Source organism: Grammomys surdaster, unplaced genomic scaffold, assembly GCF_004785775.1.
Source record: "Grammomys surdaster isolate TR1022 unplaced genomic scaffold, NIH_TR_1.0 126048, whole genome shotgun sequence".
Lineage (NCBI taxonomy): Eukaryota > Metazoa > Chordata > Mammalia > Rodentia > Muridae > Grammomys > Grammomys surdaster.
The window spans coordinates 4,685,733-4,704,101 of record NW_021620860.1 but is presented as its reverse complement, the minus strand read 5'-3'; the positions used below and the strand labels follow the sequence as shown (position 1 = coordinate 4,704,101).

At 54.9% G+C, this 18,369-nt stretch overlaps 1 protein-coding gene across 1 annotated transcript; it reads left to right on the top strand.

Annotated features, from left to right (window-relative positions):
* The first annotated feature begins 256 nt into the window (after positions 1 to 256).
* Ppp1r9b (protein phosphatase 1 regulatory subunit 9B) lies at positions 257 to 16,400 on the top strand. Its single transcript, XM_028755015.1, has 10 exons — positions 257 to 2,146; positions 5,726 to 5,858; positions 7,441 to 7,561; positions 9,730 to 9,834; positions 10,752 to 10,887; positions 11,380 to 11,532; positions 11,616 to 11,669; positions 14,056 to 14,285; positions 14,515 to 14,611; positions 14,792 to 16,400. Exons 1-10 carry the CDS (start codon positions 773 to 775, stop codon positions 14,843 to 14,845), a joined length of 2,457 nt encoding a protein of 818 aa, XP_028610848.1. The 5' UTR covers positions 257 to 772; the 3' UTR covers positions 14,846 to 16,400.
* Positions 16,401 to 18,369: the final 1,969 nt, after the last annotated feature.

Sequence of the window (18,369 nt, the reverse complement as noted above, 5' to 3'; positions counted from 1 at the left end):
GGGATGGGAGGGTTGAAGAAGAATAGCCAAGGTCCGAGAAGCTGCGGAAGGCTGTCCGCCAACTATGAGTAGGAGAGACCAGGCGACAGGGTGGAAGGGAAGGGGAGGGCTCACAGGCTCCGGCCCCGGAAATCCTATCCCTTTAGGACCCAGTGGTACCAGTCCCCCAGCGGCGGCGGCGAGAAGGGCAGCCGCTCGGTCTCCCGCAGCCGCGGTTCGGGCAGAGCTAGAGAAAGACCGAGGCTCGGGGCGCGGGGGGGAGGGAGGGAGGGAGGGAGGCGCGGCGGAGCGGCCCGGGTCAGCGGAGCAGTCACGGGCGCGGGGATGCCGGGCACCCCGAGAGCCAAGGCCCCCGGCCGGAGTAGGGGGCGCCTGCGCCGCCAGCGCCGCTGACACCGCCTCGAAGGATGTGAGCCGGTGCCGCGGCCGCTGCTTCGCGGGCTGGGCTCGCGGTCCCAGCGGCTCCAGCCAGCCTCCGCTTCTTCAATTTGGGTGGGGGCGACCGCACCAGGCCGCTAGAGCTTTCGAAGGGGGCTGGCTGTCTTTGGCAGCTTGGTTGGGGGAGGCGACCCACACAGGGCGCTCGGAGATTTTTTTTTTTTTTTAAAGCAGGGTTAACTGTTTTTTGGCAGCTTGGTTTCAGGGGGACTCTATAGAAGGCCTTTCGGGATTTCTTTCTTTAGGGGGAGGGGGCGGTGGTCCCGACTTGGCCAGCCGCCTGCTGGAGGGGGTCAGCGGGGAGCGGGGGGATGCGAACCCGGCTCCCCCAACCATGATGAAGACGGAGCCTCGGGGGCCCGGGGGTCCCCTCCGGAGCGCCTCCCCGCACCGCAGCGCCTACGAAGCGGGCATCCAGGCACTAAAGCCTCCCGATGCGCCGGGGCCCGACGAGACACCCAAGGCGGCCCACCATAAGAAATATGGCTCCAACGTCCACCGCATCAAAAGTATGTTCCTGCAGATGGGCACCACCGCGGGGCCGGCGGGTGAGGCAGGCGGCGGCGCAGGCATGGCCGAGGCCCCACGGGCGTCGGATCGCGGCGTGCGCCTGTCCCTGCCGCGGGCCAGCAGCCTGAACGAGAACGTGGACCACAGTGCCCTGCTCAAGCTGGGCACCAGTGTGTCGGAGCGCGTGAGCCGCTTCGACTCCAAGCCCGCGCCCTCGGCGCAGCCCGCTCCGCTGCCGCACCCGCCGTCCCGGCTGCAGGAGACGCGGAAGCTGTTCGAACGGAGCGTCCCCGCGGCCTCCGGTGGCGACAAGGAGGCCGTGGCGCGGCGGCTGCTGAGGCAGGAGCGCGCCGGCCTGCAGGACCGGAAGCTGGACGTCGTGGTTCGCTTTAACGGCAGCACCGAGGCTCTGGACAAGCTGGATGCTGACGCCGTGTCGCCGACGGTCAGCCAGCTCAGTGCGGTCTTCGAGAAAGCCGACTCGAGGACCGGCCTTCACCGTGCACCCGGGCCCCCTCGGGCCGCGGGGGCGCCCCAGGTCAACTCGAAGCTGGTCACTAAGCGGTCCCGGGTGTTCCAGCCACCGCCGCCGCCTCCCGCCCCGTCTGGAGATGCCGCGACCGAGAAAGAGCGTGGCCCCGGAGGGCAGCAGCCCCCACAGCACCGGGTGGCCCCTGCCCGACCTCCACCTAAGCCGCGGGAGGTGCGCAAGATCAAGCCGGTGGAGGTTGAGGAAAGTGGGGAGTCTGAGGCTGAGTCGGCTCCCGGGGAAGTGATCCAGGCCGAGGTGACCGTCCATGCAGCCTTGGAGAATGGCAGTACCTCGGCCACAACAGCCAGCCCTGCACCCGAGGAACCTAAGGGTGAAGCGGTCCCCGAGGAGGAGACAGCGTCGGCGTCAGTGGCGACGCTAGAGAGGGGGTTGGACAATGGCCGGGCCCCGGACATGGCACCTGAGGAGGTGGATGAATCCAAGAAGGAGGACTTCTCGGAAGCGGACTTGGTAGACGTGAGCGCCTACAGTGGACTCGGGGAGGACTCTGGGGGCAGTGCCCTGGAGGAGGACGATGAAGAAGACGAGGAGGATGGGGAGCCCCCCTACGAGCCGGAGTCAGGGTGTGTGGAGATTCCCGGGCTCTCAGAGGAGGAGGACCCGGCCCCGAGCCGGAAGATCCATTTCAGCACTGCACCGATCCAAGTGAGTGATCCCCCTTGGGCCCCCCGAGCTGCCCCTGCCACGTGCATGTGGTCTCTCCCGCCCAGATATCCGTGTTTGGCAGGCTGAGTCAGCCCCTGCCACCCAGCCGGGTTCCCAGAAGTTTCCACAATGAGGGAGGCGTGGGGGAACTTCCAGCTGTTTGTCAGAGTGGGAAGGTTTTCAGGTCTGTGATTGTGAAGCTGGCCTGCTGCGACCTGCCCTCAGGTTCCTAACCCCGCCCAGCATCCCTCCCTGCTCCACGCCTACTCTGGGACACCTGCTCTCCCTTCCTCCCTGAGACATTCTTTCTTCCAGAAGCTGCCAGAGGCTGGGACTTGGCTGGCCTGAAGGGGTGTGGGACATGTCCTGGGGATACAGTTCCTACACATGCCCTGTTGTCAGGAAGAGAAAGATGGGGAGCTTAGGGACACTTCCTGCTTCTGGATGTGTGAGGCTGTCTCTATGGGGTGAGAGAAAGGGGAGCTAGGAACTTCCCCAAACAAAGATGCAGAGGGAGGCTGCTCTTCTTCCCTGACAGTACCCCAGCTTCAACTTTGCAGAAGTGAAAGAAGGAAGCAGACTTCAAGGATGAGCTGGTCCATGGATGGCCATGTGACTGGGGCTGGGGGAGAGACCCTACACCTTAGGGTCTGTGTTGGGCCAGCTTCCCGTATCCAGGGTTGTACAGGAAAGGGGCATCTTATGTAGTCCTTAAAGGAGCAGGCCCTACAGGAAGAGGGCGGTGAATCTAGAAGTTCCCCTAAGGTGCCTGGCAGACTTTCATGCCTGTAGCCCTGGGAATCCTTCCTCTTTCCATTTTTTCTATGTACTTTAAAAGAGGCTTGGGGCTTGCTGGGGGGCGGTAGTAGAACCCCCTTTCTCTAACACCACTATTGGTGATTGGTTTGTGAACTGTACCAGTCAGCGCTTTGAGATCCTTTGAGTAGTGGTGGTAGAGAAAAGATGTCCCCTGGGGAGAATTAAGAACAGGAGACCACTCCCATTTCCCCCTGCCCTGTGAGCCCAGCTGCCACATCCAGCTTTAATGGTCTGTTCTTCCCTACCCAAGCCTGAGCCTAGCACCTGGCCTGCCCCAGTGGGAGTATACAGCACCAAGGACTTTTTCTTGGCCTAGACCCTGCTCCTCCTTGCCCTCTGAAGCCAAAACCCATGTGTTTACTTGCAGTTTCCATAGCTACTACTGGACACCAGAGCTGCCCAAGTTTCTCTCACTCTCCACCTCCTCCTTTCCCCCAGGCCAGCAGAGGTCCAGAAGGTTAAGGGTGGCCAGCCCCTTACCCCTCCCTCCCTGGGGGTTTGGAAGACTTCCCTGTGAAGGCGGTGGGATCCAGGAAGGAGTAGAGGCTGTTGGGAGGGTGTCAGAAGCAGTTGTTGCATCCCCATGGGGTTTTTGAGCAGCCCCATGCCCTCATAGAGAGGGAATGTGGTCTGGGCCTCTGTCTATATCTGACGCCTTACCCTGATTTTTTGGTAAAAAATAGCACATGATTTGGAGCAGTGCTCTGGACTCCCTGGTGACTCTGAAGCAAGCTGGCCACTAGCGTGAGAGCCAAGGCAGTGCAGAGGCTCCACGTGTCTGACTTTTGGCCTCACTGGGGCTTTCGTCCTCCCCAGCCTGGCCAGGGCCCCAGGCTTTTCTCCTCTGCCACCTCCACACTGTTTCTGAAGCCAGGGTTCTCTGCCCCTCCCTGACCCAGTTATCACCATTATGGAGGTTAGGGTATCTGCTCAGGGCAGAGGATATGATTCCAAACTGTCAGCCAAAGAGATAGCTGAACCCAGGGCCTTCTGATAAGAGGAATGACTGGTGGTCGCGGGCCTCTGAGCCTGAGGCCTGCCTGGGATTCCCACAGCAGGGAGGACGCAAAAGGTGAACAGATTGTGAACAGAAGACAAGGCCTAGGTCAGGCCTCCAGAGTGTTTTGGGAGTCAGAGTGGAGTGTGTGTTTGGAAGTGAGGAGGGGTTGGTTGACTAGGAGAGGGCTGGGGGACACTGTCTCTGGGCACAGGGTAAAGGCCAAAGGCCTTAGGTGAAGAGATGGGACAAGGCCAGTTTGCTGACCCAGGCTTATGCCACTCTTTGGTCCTAAAGCTTGGAACACCTTTGCATCAGGGATAAGTCACTAGTGACCCGCCTACCACAGCCCATCTAGAATCTGGTGCTGCCCTGCTACTGGATAAGCAGCCCCCATGACCTTGGGTAATAGATTCCATGTGGAATTGAGAGTCTGTGGCTTCAGGGCTGGAACTGCTAGCCAGATGTTGGGGAACAGTCTGTTGGCCATTGCACAGTAGCTGGATGAGCATGAAAGTGCCCGATACAGTAGAGTCTAGAGCATTAGCTAGGTGAGCACGTAAACCCCGGCTGTGCTGCTAGCTGGTCCTCTCTACCTGCCACCATGGCAGCGTACCTCTGTGATGAGACTGGAGGTTTGGATTCAGTAAGCCCCAACAAAGGAGTAACCTGCCTACAGGTTGCCCACAAGCATGCTCCTGGAGCAGAGGAGATGCTGGCACAGATCTTGCTGGAGACAGTGTCTTCCTCTAATCTTTCTGGCCCGTCCAGCTGATAAGAGCTGCTTCTACCTCTCCTGCCCTCACTTGACTTCAGAGATGCCAACCTAGCTAGCAGTAAAGCCAAGACAAACAAACAAACAAACCCACCATGGTTCCTCCAAGTGAGCATCAGGTACTCACAAAGCCCTGACTCCCTGACTCCTTTTGGTTGATCCTATGAAGAGGTCGGAGTTAGACCCTAGAAGAAGAGAATCAGCAGAGGGGCACAGGGAACACTGCAAGGCCAGGCAGACTGCCACTGAACATGATCCTTGGTCCCTTTAGAGCCCCAGTCTTGGGGCCTGTGCCTTGCTCTTCCATTACCTGTGGACAGGGGTACTGTTCTTCAGAGACACAGTTCTGAAATGTGGGAGGGCCATTGGGGCTCCACTTTCTCCCCATCTCTTGCTCTCTGAGACTCTGAGGTCTACCTGGAATTTAACAGCCTTCCCTTCTCCATGGAAGTAGGAGTAGAAGGAGCTTCTCTGCTTCCTCCCCACCCCTCTCTGGCCATCCACTTCAGCGTCTGAGCAGGGAAGGGTCCTGGTGCCTTTGCCTCTTTCCTCCTTCCCTCCTGTACCCATCCCCCTCCCCATCTGGCATCCTCCAGTGTCTTCTCCATCCTTCCTCCCCTCCTCCTCTTCCTGTCTTCTGTTCAGCCTGTTCCTCCTCTGTGTCCACCCTCAACTGTCTGGCTCTTAGGTCTTGTCTCTTCCTTTGTCCCTGCCCTGGTATTGGAGATTCCCAGACCTTGCAGTCTCCCTGGGAGTGTCCATCTGGTCCTCCCGAGACTGTACCACGAAGAAAGGATCTTTTGCTCTCTCGCTCCTGGGACTCTAGAACTAGGAAGCCATTTGCTGGGAGCTGGATTCCTTGTGAGATCAGTGTAAGGGAAAGGCCTCTGGACAGACATGGGGATTCAAGTGACTCAGCTGGCCCAAGGGCCTTCTCCTGCCAATGTGCTCTTGCACTCCTGTGGACCTAAGAGCTGCACCTCCCCAGGTATTTAGCACCTACTCCAACGAGGACTATGACCGACGCAACGAGGACGTGGATCCCATGGCGGCCTCTGCGGAATATGAACTAGAGAAGCGAGTGGAGAGGTTGGAACTGTTTCCTGTGGAGCTGGAGAAGGGTGAGAGACCAGGCCAATCTTAGACACACACTGGGGTCTTCCGTGGTGCTAGCCTCTGCCCTGCTACCTCTGTGGGTAACCACATGCTAGACTTCTTGACTCCAGCACCTAGACTTGCCTTTCTTGGCATTCCTTTTCCGCACCAATAGCCACTGGTGTCTCCAGTGTATTGCCAAGGGATGATACTCGGGCGACATATCTCCTAAGTACAGTGTAGGTGGTCCTGGGCTCTATTGGAGGCACAGAGATAGGTAAAAGCAGGCTCCCAGGGAGATGGCTCCTCTAATTTCAGCCGTATGTGCCGTCATATGTGCTGGGAGGAAAGGGAGGCTGTGTTTGATAGAAGCTCACCAAGGGAGTACGCTCGAAAGTGAGCTCCTCAGAGCTGAGCTTTAAAGAGGAGCCATTTGGAAAGTGGGGTTAAATGGAGAGGTACGCTCGGCATAGAATGAGTGCCTGGGCAGGGTGGCATGGAGCATGGTGAGAGCATAGTCATTTCTGAGACGGAGTGGGAGCTATTGTAGGGTCAGGGAAAACTTTCTATTCTAGAAAGTTCCACAGTGGGCTGGAGAGATGGCTCAGTGGTTAAGAGCACTGACTGCACTTCCAGAGGTCCTGAGTTCAAATCCCAGCAACCACATGGTGGCTCACAACCATCTGTAATGAGATCTGATGCCCTCTTCTGGTGTGTCTGAAGACAGCTACAGTGTATTCATATATAATAAATAAATCTTAAAAAAAAAAAAAAAAAAAAGTTCCATAGTGTCTGGGCAATGGTGGCTCATGCCTTTGGAAGGCAGAGGCAGGCGGATCTCTTGAGTTCTAGGTCAGACTGGTCTACAGAGCGAGTTCCAGGACAGCCAAGGCTACAGAGAAGCCTTGTCTTGGGGGTGGGGAAAGAAAAAGAAAAGGAAGAAAAAAAAAGAAAAGAAAGATCACTGTGGCATAGGTACAGGGAGGGGTCACAGTGGATGACAGACTCCCACAGTGGGGTCAGCAATCGCTTAGTGGAAGTGGATGCACTCACTGGGCAGGAACAATCAACAGTGCCTAGTGGGCACTTGACTTAGCAGAGCCTGGAGCTGGAAGAGAGAAATCTGGCTGCTTCCCAGGCCTGGCATCTCATGGGTAGAGGTGCCTGTCCTCACGGAGTGTTCATGGGCAAGGTCATATGACTAGATGCTAGAGGTCCTCGGGTCGGGCAGTGCAGGTGTAGCTAGGCAGTGGGTATCCATGTTTAGTCACTGAAGCTCTGGGCTTGGAAGAGAATAATTAGAGACCAAAGGCTAAGGGCTAAGTCCTGGCTCAGTCCCCATCCCTGCCACACAGCCTTATCTGTATGCACAGCAGTCTGCCACACCCCAGCCACCCCTCACACGCCCTGCTGTCTGTCAGCTCACAGGATAGGGCAAAGGGCAGGAAGTAACCCATAGGAGTTAGCCTGGCAAAAGGGAGGTGGGTGGAGCCATAGTTCTTTCCCATCATGGGGTGACTCCTAAGCTTGGGGAATGCTTATGAAAAGGGAGTGGGTATAGGGTAGAGGCTCCCTGTCAGCTATGGCTTTCCTCCTTCTGCCTCACAGACTCAGAGGGCCTGGGCATCAGCATCATTGGCATGGGTGCCGGAGCCGACATGGGCCTGGAGAAGCTGGGCATCTTCGTCAAGACTGTGACTGAGGGTGGTGCAGCCCATCGGGATGGCAGGTACCACCCTCCTTCAACTCCCTTCCCCCTCCTTCAAGTCTGTTTTGGCAGTCATCATGGGGTGGGGGGCTGCAGCCTCTGGGAGGCCTGTGTGTGTTGTGTGTGTCTCTTCGGATGTTCATGGAGCACCGCTGTGCAGGTGCTGTGCCAGGCTTTGGGGTGACAGCCGCGAACAGATGGAAGCCCTCCCCAGGGCCTCACACATTCTGTGGGGGAGGGGTGTGAACCTCGGCTGTACCTAGTACGGTGCGTACTGGCTTAGGGGGTGTGTTGGCCCTAGTAGGGAGAACATGGGCTGCGTGTCTGGAATAAGGCTTCAAATTTCTTTCCCTTAACAAATACTGAGGGCCTAACTCACACTGGGTTGGTGCCAGGCCCTGGCAGTCAGTGTAGAGGGCCTTACCCTCAGAAAACAAGCAGTGTAGTAAAGTAGACAGATAACAGACAGAACAAACAAACCGGATGAATGGGGAGGAATATATGAAGGCCCAAAGTAGGAGGGCCTAGCCGGGAGTGGTGGCACATGCCTTTAATACCAGCACTTGGGAAGCAGAGGCAAGCAGAGGCAGTTGAATTTCTGTGAGTTTGAGGCCAGCCTAGTCTACAAAGAGAGTTCTAAGACAGCCAGGGCTGTTACACAGAGAAACCCTGTCTCAACAAAACAAACAAAAAAGTAGGAGGGTCTGGCCACTCTGATGAGGTGGGCTTCTTGGAGGAAGTGATACTGAAAAGACCGGGAGGCTAGGTAGGAACTAGCAAGGCCAGGTGAGTATATAAAAGGTTCCTTGTGGGTGTAGTGGCCTAAGCCCTTAATTCTAGAACTCAGGAGGGAGAGGCTGGCGGATCTCTGAGTTTGAAGCCAGCCTGGTCTACAGAGTGGGTGCCCAGATAGCCAGGACTGCATACTGAGATTCTGTCTTGGAAAATAAAATAAAAACAACCAAAAATAAATAGATAAATAGAGATGAAAGATTCCTTGTGAACACAGAGCCTCATGCATGCAGCGCTAGCATTCTGTCAGCTGTATGTCCCCAGCCTGAGTGGAAGGGGTTCCCAGGGGGAAACCAATGGGGCAGGAGTGTAGAGAGCCAGGGATCCAGGGATGGATAGGATTGGGCTAGTTGTGGCCATGTTTTGGAGCTGAGGTTGCTCATTATATGTGCATAGGTGTGGTGTGCCTGTGCGGAACGTCTATGGCCAGAGGCCTAGGGTTCTGTAAGTCAGAAGGCTGCTCTCTGCCAGATTTTCTCCTGCGTGTGTAGCCGGGGAGGAAGTGGGAACGGCTATAAGGCTTTCCCTCAGGATAGCTGTGAAGGGTTGACACCCACACCCCCTCCACGTGACAGGGAAGAGTAGTGAGGGCTGGGTTACTGTAGGGTCATGTTAGAGGCATGGGTGCCCAATTCAGAGGGCTTTTGCTTGCTGTGGCGTAGGTGGCATGAGATCAGCAGGGACAGAAAGGATGGCATCCTTCCTGGCACTTCCCTGCCTTTCCAGAGCTGGGCCACTGCTGCCTGTTTGCTAGCAAAGCAGGTGAGTGAGCATTACGGGCGAGTGCCCACGTGAGAACATGGCCTGTAAGGGAGAAAACTGCTTGTCTCAGGCATTCTCTCCATTTCCACTTGGAGCCCCGAGAGGCTCGACACCTCCTAGGAGGTGCAAGTTGAGGCAGAAGGTATCCAAATCTTCCCCCATCTTCTGCATCCCATCACAGGCTAAACACATCTTCCCCCATCCCTCACAGGCTAGGCTGCCACCCCATCTTACGCTCCTGGCCGGGCAGGACACCCCCACAGTTAGATTGTGTTGGGAGTGTGCAACTTTCCAGATGTGGATTGGTGTGTGAGTAGGCGAGGAGCACGCCTGGGTCCAAGGCATTTGGGTGGACATTGGGGTGATGACATATGTCGTGTAAAAATGAGCCCCAAGCAGGTCACAATCACCCGGTTGAGTATGACTGGAGTCAAGAGTATGGTTGTTGCAGGAAGTGTACCTGCCACCTTTCCAAGTCCTGGATACCTGCATCTGTGTTGCCTGGCTCTCTGTGCTCGAATGCCTTTTCCAGCAACCTTGTGGGGACTGAGCCTTGAGTTTCCAGTGGGAAGAGTCCACCTTTAACCCAGCTCCTGTTCTTCTCATGGCCCTATAACAAATGTCACTTTCCCTAGGATCCAAGTGAACGATCTGCTGGTGGAGGTGGACGGAACAAGCCTGGTGGGAGTGACCCAGAGCTTTGCAGCCTCTGTGCTTAGGAACACCAAAGGCCGAGTGCGGTGAGAGTCAGGGAACAGTCAGAAAGCTAGTCTACTCGGCACCAGGTCCCTGCCTGGGGACTTGTGCCCACAGCCCCTGCCAGGCCTGCCTTCCCATCCCTGGATCACTGGCTGCTGTTCACCACGGGGACTCCTGTTCCTTCATGTTCACTTGGCTTTTCTCCTTCCCTGCTTCTGCCTCTGACTCACCTATTGAAAACCAAACTCGCTTCTCCCACTGAGAGCTTCATCCCAGACCCGACCCATATCCTGTTGGTTAGGTGGTTCCACTAAAGAAGCAGAAGTCTGTGCACACCTCCGGCAGGACACCTGGGGACTGCTGCCTGCCCCACTTCTAGAGGAGCGCTGCCCCCAGGAAAGGGTGTTGGAGAGAAACAGGATGTGGGTGGCCTAGGGAGGAGGAGCTGGTGCCTGGAAGTCCCACTGTTTCCTCCCCATACTAATCGCAGTTGCCATCACCCTGCCCCTTCCTGACCAGGGGCTTGGAAGGCACCCAAGACACCTCTACGGTCTATTCCCCATCCCCTAGGATGGGTCATTTTGCCCACTCCTGTGCTTTTGGTTTGGTTTGGTTTTGTGGTGGTTGTTTTCTCATGGGTTGCAACAGCTTCTATGCTGGGAGCCCCTGAGCCCGTGTTCCCTGTAGCCCAGCCCAAAGTGTGGTTGACACCCCCTTCCCACAGCAGGCCAGGGAGGCTAGCAGGTCTTCCTGCTTCTCCTGGTAGGCAGCCCTGGGAGAGCCCAGCTCCCCTATTCATTATTAACTCCACAGCTTCTGGGCTCAGGCTCTCAGTTCACCTCCCCTGGGAAGGCCTAGGTTTGGAGGGAGGGCCCCACACAAGGAGGGCAGTGGCATTCCCAGCTGTAGACAGGCTGGGATGACGCCAGAATGACAGATGACTCTGGTGCCCCTGCAGGTTCATGATTGGCCGGGAGCGGCCTGGAGAGCAGAGTGAAGTGGCCCAGCTAATTCAGCAGACCTTGGAGCAGGAGAGATGGCAGCGGGAGATGATGGAGCAGAGATACGCCCAGTATGGAGAGGATGATGATGAGGTAGAGCCATGACTGCCCTCTGGTGGTTAGATGAAGCAGCACAGTCATTTGCCTCTACTTTTTCCAGGCTTGATGAAACAAAAAGCAAAAACAAAACAGCAACAAAAACTCCCCAAGCCCCGGGGGAGTTTATGTTCTGAGAGAGAAGTAGACCCTCCCCTCAGAGAACTCCTAGTCAAATGGAAGAGTCCTACTCTTCTGTCTCACTGTAACTAGAAGGAAAACACAATCTACTCTGAGTCCTTACTCTGAGGGCAGGGTAGAGCCCCTAATCTAGGGAACCTGATTAGGAGAAGGATGGATTCTCAAGGAAGCCAAGTTATGGAGAAAACAGTACAGGAAGGTTCTGCAGGCTGTCAGTGTCTAGCCATGGAGACTCCCTGGTTTGTTCCCGGTCCAACATGAGCATACTGCTGCCAGTCTCTGGCCTGAAAGCGGGGTTGCTGAGGGAAGTGGAGTAGACGGACCCACATTGTCTGCGTTCCTCCACAGACAGGAGAGTATGCCACCGACGAAGATGAAGAACTGAGCCCAACGTTCCCAGGGGGTGAGATGGCCATCGAGGTGTTTGAACTAGCAGAGAATGAGGATGCGCTGTCCCCTGTGGAGATGGAGCCCGAAAAGCTGGTGCACAAGTTCAAGGAGGTTGGAAGAGGGGCCCCGGGGCAGTTGGGTGAAGGCAGGTGGGTAGCTGGCCCTAGGAGCTGAGTGCCACCCTCTGTCTGCAGCTCCAGATCAAGCATGCTGTCACTGAAGCGGAAATCCAGCAGCTGAAACGGAAGGTGAGGGTGTGCATGCGTGCTCGTGTGCATGTGTGTGCATATGTGTGCATGCAGAAGAGCTGGGCTGAGGGCTGGAGGAAGGAGCTCTGGCACACTCACCCCCCCTTATGTATGACAGTTCATCATGGGCTACTGTGAGACCAGAGATACCAGGATTAAGAGCCCAAGAGCTGTGGCCCATCTGTTCCCCTATTCATTCACTGGGTCTCTTTCCCCTCATGTGTAAGGTGTGGTGTAACAGCATAGAGCTGTGTAGATGAGAAGCCAACAAGACGATACATGGAAATCTACAGCAGATACAGGAAATCTGCATCCTGCTTCAGGGGCGGTGCTCAGTCAAAAGTCAGTATCAGCAATTCCATGTTGATGAACCAAGTCTTACTCTTGATGTCTGTGTTTAGTGCTCAGCATGCGTCCACTCTGCCCGGGGCCCTGAGATGAGATAGAGGCTTTTTGACTCCCTCGAGTACACAGCAGTGCACATAGTGACACATACCAGCCTGAACCACAGCCCCATTCACTCAGACACCTACACACTCCATCTGCACAGATACAATTTCCAGACACCCATGATTGATTCTGTCAGAGGCACTGGCCTGAGAAGGTAGACCTACTCTGCCCTTGAGGTCACAGAAACATACAAACATGACCACCATTCAGGCCACCTAGTCTAGGAAGAGTGTCCGAGGACGTGCACATTTTCACCTGGGCCAGCATCACACATGGCTGGTTCTAACAGCACCAGCTGGTAACACACATGGCTACTGTACATGCATACCAGATGCTTACAAGCACATTGGGTACCCACATGCTCCCAGGCATTGTAGACACACAGATTTTCTATATATTGAAGGAGTCCCAACTCCCACGGGGTTTCCGGGATAGTAGGAGAAACCAATCTCCAGGGGCCATGAAGATACATCGCAACAGGAATGCGTGTATCTTCTCCATAGGTAGAGGAGGGCGTCCGGGGCAGAGCAGGAGTGTCTGGGTGGGAGCTTGCAGGCTGGCTTTGGGAAGAGGCCTGGCAAGCATGGTAGCTGTTCCTGCTGGGAGAGGTGAAGAGGCAGCTGGCTGATGGGAAAGCTAGAAAATGACACCGTATAGATGTCGCCCTTCAAGAACTGTAGCCTCCATCCTACAGGCACGGAGCTGTGGACCCTAGGATATTTTTGGAAGTTTACCACCTAGGAAATGGAGGCAGGTGTGGGAAGGGGATTTTGGGGGTAAGAAAGACTTGAATAGACAAACTGGTTAGAGGCCCTGGCAGAGGCTGTTAAGGTGAGTCAGAGTACAGGCCAGGGATGGGAAGGCAGGGCAAGTGAGACTGCATTTCGGGAGTCTTCTCAGGGCATGAAGCAGACAGTGGGTCACAGGTGGTTTCAGGCTCAGAAAGCAGAGCGGCATTCAACTGACAGACATCTAAGGTAACTTCTAGATAGCTAACCCCACATCAGGCACAGTTATGAGGAAAGGCAGAATTGATCCTTGTCCTTGTGTGTCTTACGAGTCTGCATATTGTTAACGGTTGTTACTACCTGAAGAGTTACTGATCCTGTAGGAAGAACCCCATCCGCTTGCAGGGCAGGGGATGCTGCCCTACTGTAGTCCCAGCAGGCTCCTCTGGGAAATTGACAACACCGCAAGTGTACAAGGAATGGTAGATGGGGCATTCCTAGCAGAAGGAACAGTCCTTGCAACAGCCCTGTGGCAAGTGTAAGGGTCTGCAGGAAGGCCTGAGGTAGCTAGGCTTAGAAAGCACAAGGTGTTTGCAGCAAGTAAGACACAAGGACAACCAGGACCTGGAGACTGAGTGTTGAGACTGCAATGGGACAGCAGCACCTTCCACCAGGCAGTTGAAGAGAGGAGGCTTCAGACCAGGGAAGAGTGCTGTTTGGGACATGGTGCCTCTGAAAGGCTGTGAGGTAGGACTAAATTAGGTGCAGGGTCTGGCAGGAGCTCAGGAGTTGGAGCTCTGTGCATGGAGGTGCTGTGGGAGGTGGTGCTGTGTCTTGAGGAGACAGAAGAATGCAGACTGAGCTATGAGGAATACAGTCTCCTAGGAGCTGGAAAAAAGCTGGATTGTTGAAGAGTCTCTAGGGTTAAGGACTGGTCAGCACACCAGGGCTGCAGAGGGTGCAGAGCTGGTGGTGACTGTCTTTCATATCCACCATCTTACTAGCCCTGAGGCATGTCACTACTATCCTCTTGGCAGAAGTTTCTAGTTGTTGGTGACTCATGGCCTGCTAGCAGCACTCTAAGGTCAGCCTCAGAGAATTAGTAGTTGGGGGCCAGTTGGCTCCACAGGTGGAAGAGTCCTTAGAGGCTGTTGTCTCCAGGGGCTTACTCTGGTCCCCTCCAACCCAGGGCTGCTCTTTCCTCACAGTTGCAGAGTCTGGAGCAGGAGAAAGGGCGCTGGCGGGTAGAGAAGGCCCAGCTGGAGCAGAGCGTGGAGGAGAATAAGGAACGGATGGAGAAGCTAGAGGGCTACTGGGGTGAGGCCCAGAGCCTGTGCCAGGCTGTGGATGAGCACCTACGGGAGACTCAGGCCCAATATCAGGCCCTGGAGCGCAAGTACAGCAAGGCCAAGCGGCTCATCAAGGACTACCAGCAAAAGTATGTGTCAAGAGCTTTGGGTCTGGGTCCAGACAGGTGGAGAAGCCTTTAGTGGTAGTCCCCAACCCAGCCTTCCTCCAGCTGAAGAGGGAGACAGTGAACAGAGTTAGAGGACACCATGATGGGGTACCAGACACAGGCCCTTGAGGCTTTGGGAAAACCACCTTCATCCTGGACCAAAGCCACACCATACACCCTAATCCACCATCTGTTCCTTGCCTGTCTTCAGGGAGATCGAGTTCCTGAAAAAAGAGACCGCCCAGCGTCGGGTACTGGAAGAGTCGGAGCTAGCCAGGAAGGAGGAAATGGACAAACTTCTGGACAAGGTAGAGGCCTGGGCAGCCTACAGAGGGAGTGTCATGGAAACCGGAATCCAGTACTCAGTCAATGGTGTTTGGGAGGGATTGTGGTGCTGGCTGGGAGCTCAGGTCATAGCCTAGGCTGGGGGCGAAGGTTCAGACTCTGCTCAGTGGCCAGGCCTGATGCCTCCTCTCTTTGTTCTTTAGATCTCAGAACTGGAAGGAAACCTGCAAACACTGAGGAATTCCAATTCTACTTAACAGGAATAACTCCTTGACCGGACAATAATAATCCCCTCCCATTATCCTCACCCCCTGTCCTCAATCCCCGCCCCACCCCTACCAGCCTGGGGACAGGTGCCCCGACTTTCCCTACTCCTCCGCCCCACCTCCCCCAGCTTCAGGGACCAGAGGGCCCATATTACAGGCCCCTTTTGGGTGGCCAGGGCAGACAATGCTGGCTGGAAGAGTGGCCTCCTTGCCCTGTGTGAGGCTGAGGCGCAGAGGCCGAGAGAAGCTAAGAGCTGGCCTGGGTGGTGGATGGACACAAGGACCTGCAGACCAAACTGCCAGACTTTATAACCTCCAGCCTGTGTCTCTGGACCGGAGTGGAGCTGGGGCTCTCCCAGCATCTCACCACTTGGAGGCTGCTCCCTGCCCACAGGGTCCGCATGGCCCCTGGGCCTCTTGACTTGAGATTCTCCGTTCTTGGCCCTTTCCTCTTCCCCATCATTGTGCTGTCTGTTGCATTCTGGCCTCCTGCTTGGAGGGGTTGCCTCAACATCTCCCACCCCTGCTCCCCGTCCCAGGAGGGATAGAGCCCACCCTTGAGCCAGAGGCTGGGCCTGGGCCTGCACTGATTTCTCTTGTATCCTTCAGGGGGAGGTGAATGGGATTAGGGGAAAGGGTAAGTCCAGAACACCTGGAATCCAGCTCCCTTTCCTAGGAAAGGCAACAGCCCTCCTCAACTTCTCCTTGTGCCTCCCCTCTCCCAGGTGCCAAACAGCCATAGGACTCCTCCTGGAACTGCCCTGAGGCCACTCCAGGGGCCTGCGGGTTTCCTTGGTCTAGCCTAGGAATGTCAGGAGGGAGGGAGGGAAGTCAGCTTAGGTGTTGTGCCTGCAGAGCTCTCCCTGGGGAGCTAGGCCCTGCTTTGGGCCACACCTGGAAGCCTTGTATTAACATCAAAGGGACTCAGCCTCCCCTCCTCCACCCCCCCCACTGTTTTCCAATGTTTTCACTGGAGGGGAAAATTTTACTACTTTTTGGAGACCAGGGCTGCTTGCTGTCAGCCTGCTTTCTAAGTGAAATTGACTCAGTTTCCCCACTTTAACCCCAAATTGGGGCTTGGACCAAGGGAGGTGAGACCCCCTCAGGTACCCTCCCCTTTCAGAATCCATCTCTTGCCATTTCCACATACCACCCCCCCTGCCCTAAGCCTAAGTTTCTGTTGCTTTTTTTTCTTTTTAAAATAACTCAGTTCTATCCTTTTTGGTTTCTCCCAGTCCCCTGTAAATAGACCACACCATCAATCAGTATTTCTTGCCCCTCTCTTCCTCCCCTAGACGTGCCCCGACTCCCCAGAAAGAGCTGGCTGTCACAGTGCCCGGCCCCTGCACTTCACCTAGGCAGATGGAGGGGGCGGAGCCGGGTGGGCGGGCCCTCGATGTACTTCCGGTTTTGGCCGGCAGCACTCCTGCCCTGCCCTTGGAGGACCCCGTCTCTGTATATAATATATATATATGTATGTATTGTTCCTGGTTTTGTACGGACCATGCCCTCTGTCAGGTCGTCCCCATAAAAGCAGCCCCCAGAGCCTCGCCGCCTGGTTTCTTGATGCGCTGTTGTAGGGGTGGGAAGGGATGCCAGAAGATCCTCTCCTTTTCCTCATTTTGCACAGGATCTAGAGAGGATCTTAATGCTAGTTCAGTTCTCTAACCCCAGCAAACTCACTTGCCACCATTCCCCAGTTTTCTTGAGCTCTCTAAATGGTGTCTTTAGGTCTGTTTTTCATGAGGTCTTTAGAGTAAACCAGAGGATGAGCTGAATACAGCGAAAGCAACTCACCTTTCCTGAGAACCAAGCAATCTTCAAGACCCCAGAGGTCTCCTATGAAGTACCAGGAGGACCAAAGATTTCCTAGAAGATAACTTGTCCAGAGCATTGTCCTTAAGGTCAAAAAGAAAGTTCTTTGTCCCTCCTGAGCTGCTTGAGAGGCCCCGTATAGTCCTAGCTGCTCCCTTAGCTAGCTTTCAGTTCCAGGGACAAGTTTTGGTGAATCTGGGAAGCGAATTGTAATGAGACTTCTGCAGTAAATAGCACAGCCTTTTCTTGTACGGATCCTGGGAGGCAAATACTATGTTCAGTAGCTTGGGGTGAGGTTGGGGGATGATTCTCATCTTCTCTGATAAGAAAAGTCCCAGTCTCCAGGCTCTTTGGCCTGGTTAGCCCCTGATGGCATTAGAGAGGAGTGGTCTCTATAAGAATGACACTAACAGCCCCGGGGGAGCCATTCCCTAGTGGCTAGTTCCATTGCAGAACTCAACACTCCTGCCAGGCCAAATAATGGCTTCCTGTTACCTACCCTCAAAACTGGTTCTGCACCTCAGGGCCATGGAGCACCTGTCCAGCTCTGACACCTACTTTAGAGTCGTCAGAAAACTAGCAATGCTGGTGGTCTCTCAGTGCGTTTCCTCGCATCATCCTTGGAACATTGGGAGTATAGGGAATATAGGTAGATCCAGGTGTTGCTGAATCCCATGATAACAGCTTCCCCAAACATGAAGACTCAGGTCAGCATGGCTAGGTGAGAAGTCCCTGAACCACAGAACCGCTAACTCCCTGTTCAGGAATCCTTGCTGGGAAATGAAGTGGGTGGCCCTTCCTGGGTGGCGGGGACAAATGTGGGGTTTTTAGTACCTGTGCCTACCTCATCTAAGGGACCTTCCTAGATAGTCCAAGGAATGGTTGGATGGTACTTCGTGTTTAAATATTGAGCATGTTGTATGGCTGGGCACCTTGTGTATGTCTTTTCTGGGAGTTTCTCAGGCCTGAGCTGTGACTTACCCATGAAATATGTCCATTCGGGGGTCTGTCAAGTGGTTTGGAGAGATTGTGGTCATATTAATTCCATCAACCAAAGTAGATAACCCATTACCATCATCTACTGGGCTCTGGGAGCTTGGTTAAATCTGCCATAAGCCAAGCATTTGCTGCAGGGGAAGAGATCAGGTAGGTTTTTCCCCATATCTCAGCACCTTAGGTCTGACTAGGAAAAAGAGTTCCATTCTTGCATTGGAAGACACACACACACACACACCCCTCCTATAATAACCCTAGAGCAGCAGTTCTCAACTGTGGGTCACGACCCCCTTCCCAGGGATCACCTAAGACTATCCAAAAACACAGATGTTTACATTATGATTCATAACAGTAGCAAAATTATAGTTATGAAGTAGCAACAAAGGTAATTTCATGGCTGGGGGTTACCACACCATGAGGAACTGTATTAAAAGGTTGCAGCGTCAGGAAGATTGAGAACCACTGCCCTAAAGAGTGGTCGCCAGAGACATCATCTCCTCCATGTGAACCTACAGTCTAACCAGACTTTCAGCTGGTTCTCTGTCTATCCAGAGGTCCTCCAGCTCTGGGATGCTCTGAGCCCCATTGATGCTATTCCCACTCACAGTTCTTGGGAACTCTTGGCTCAACATGCTGCTTCCCACAGGCCTTTGGCAGTGGCCCATTCCCACAAGCCATCAGGAGTACTCTAACGATCCAGACTC

What these genes read in the sequence shown, in the direction of transcription:
- Ppp1r9b (XM_028755015.1), top strand. Translation starts at nt 773, where the DNA reads ATGATGAAGACGGAGCCTCGGGGGCCCGGGGGTCCCCTCCGGAGCGCC. An exon ending in GCAGCCCATCGGGATGGCAG is followed by an intron (nt 7,562 to 9,729) that starts GTACCACCCTCC and finishes CACTTTCCCTAG; the next exon opens with GATCCAAGTGAACGATCTGC. An exon ending in TCCAGCAGCTGAAACGGAAG is followed by an intron (nt 11,670 to 14,055) that starts GTGAGGGTGTGC and finishes CTTTCCTCACAG; the next exon opens with TTGCAGAGTCTGGAGCAGGA.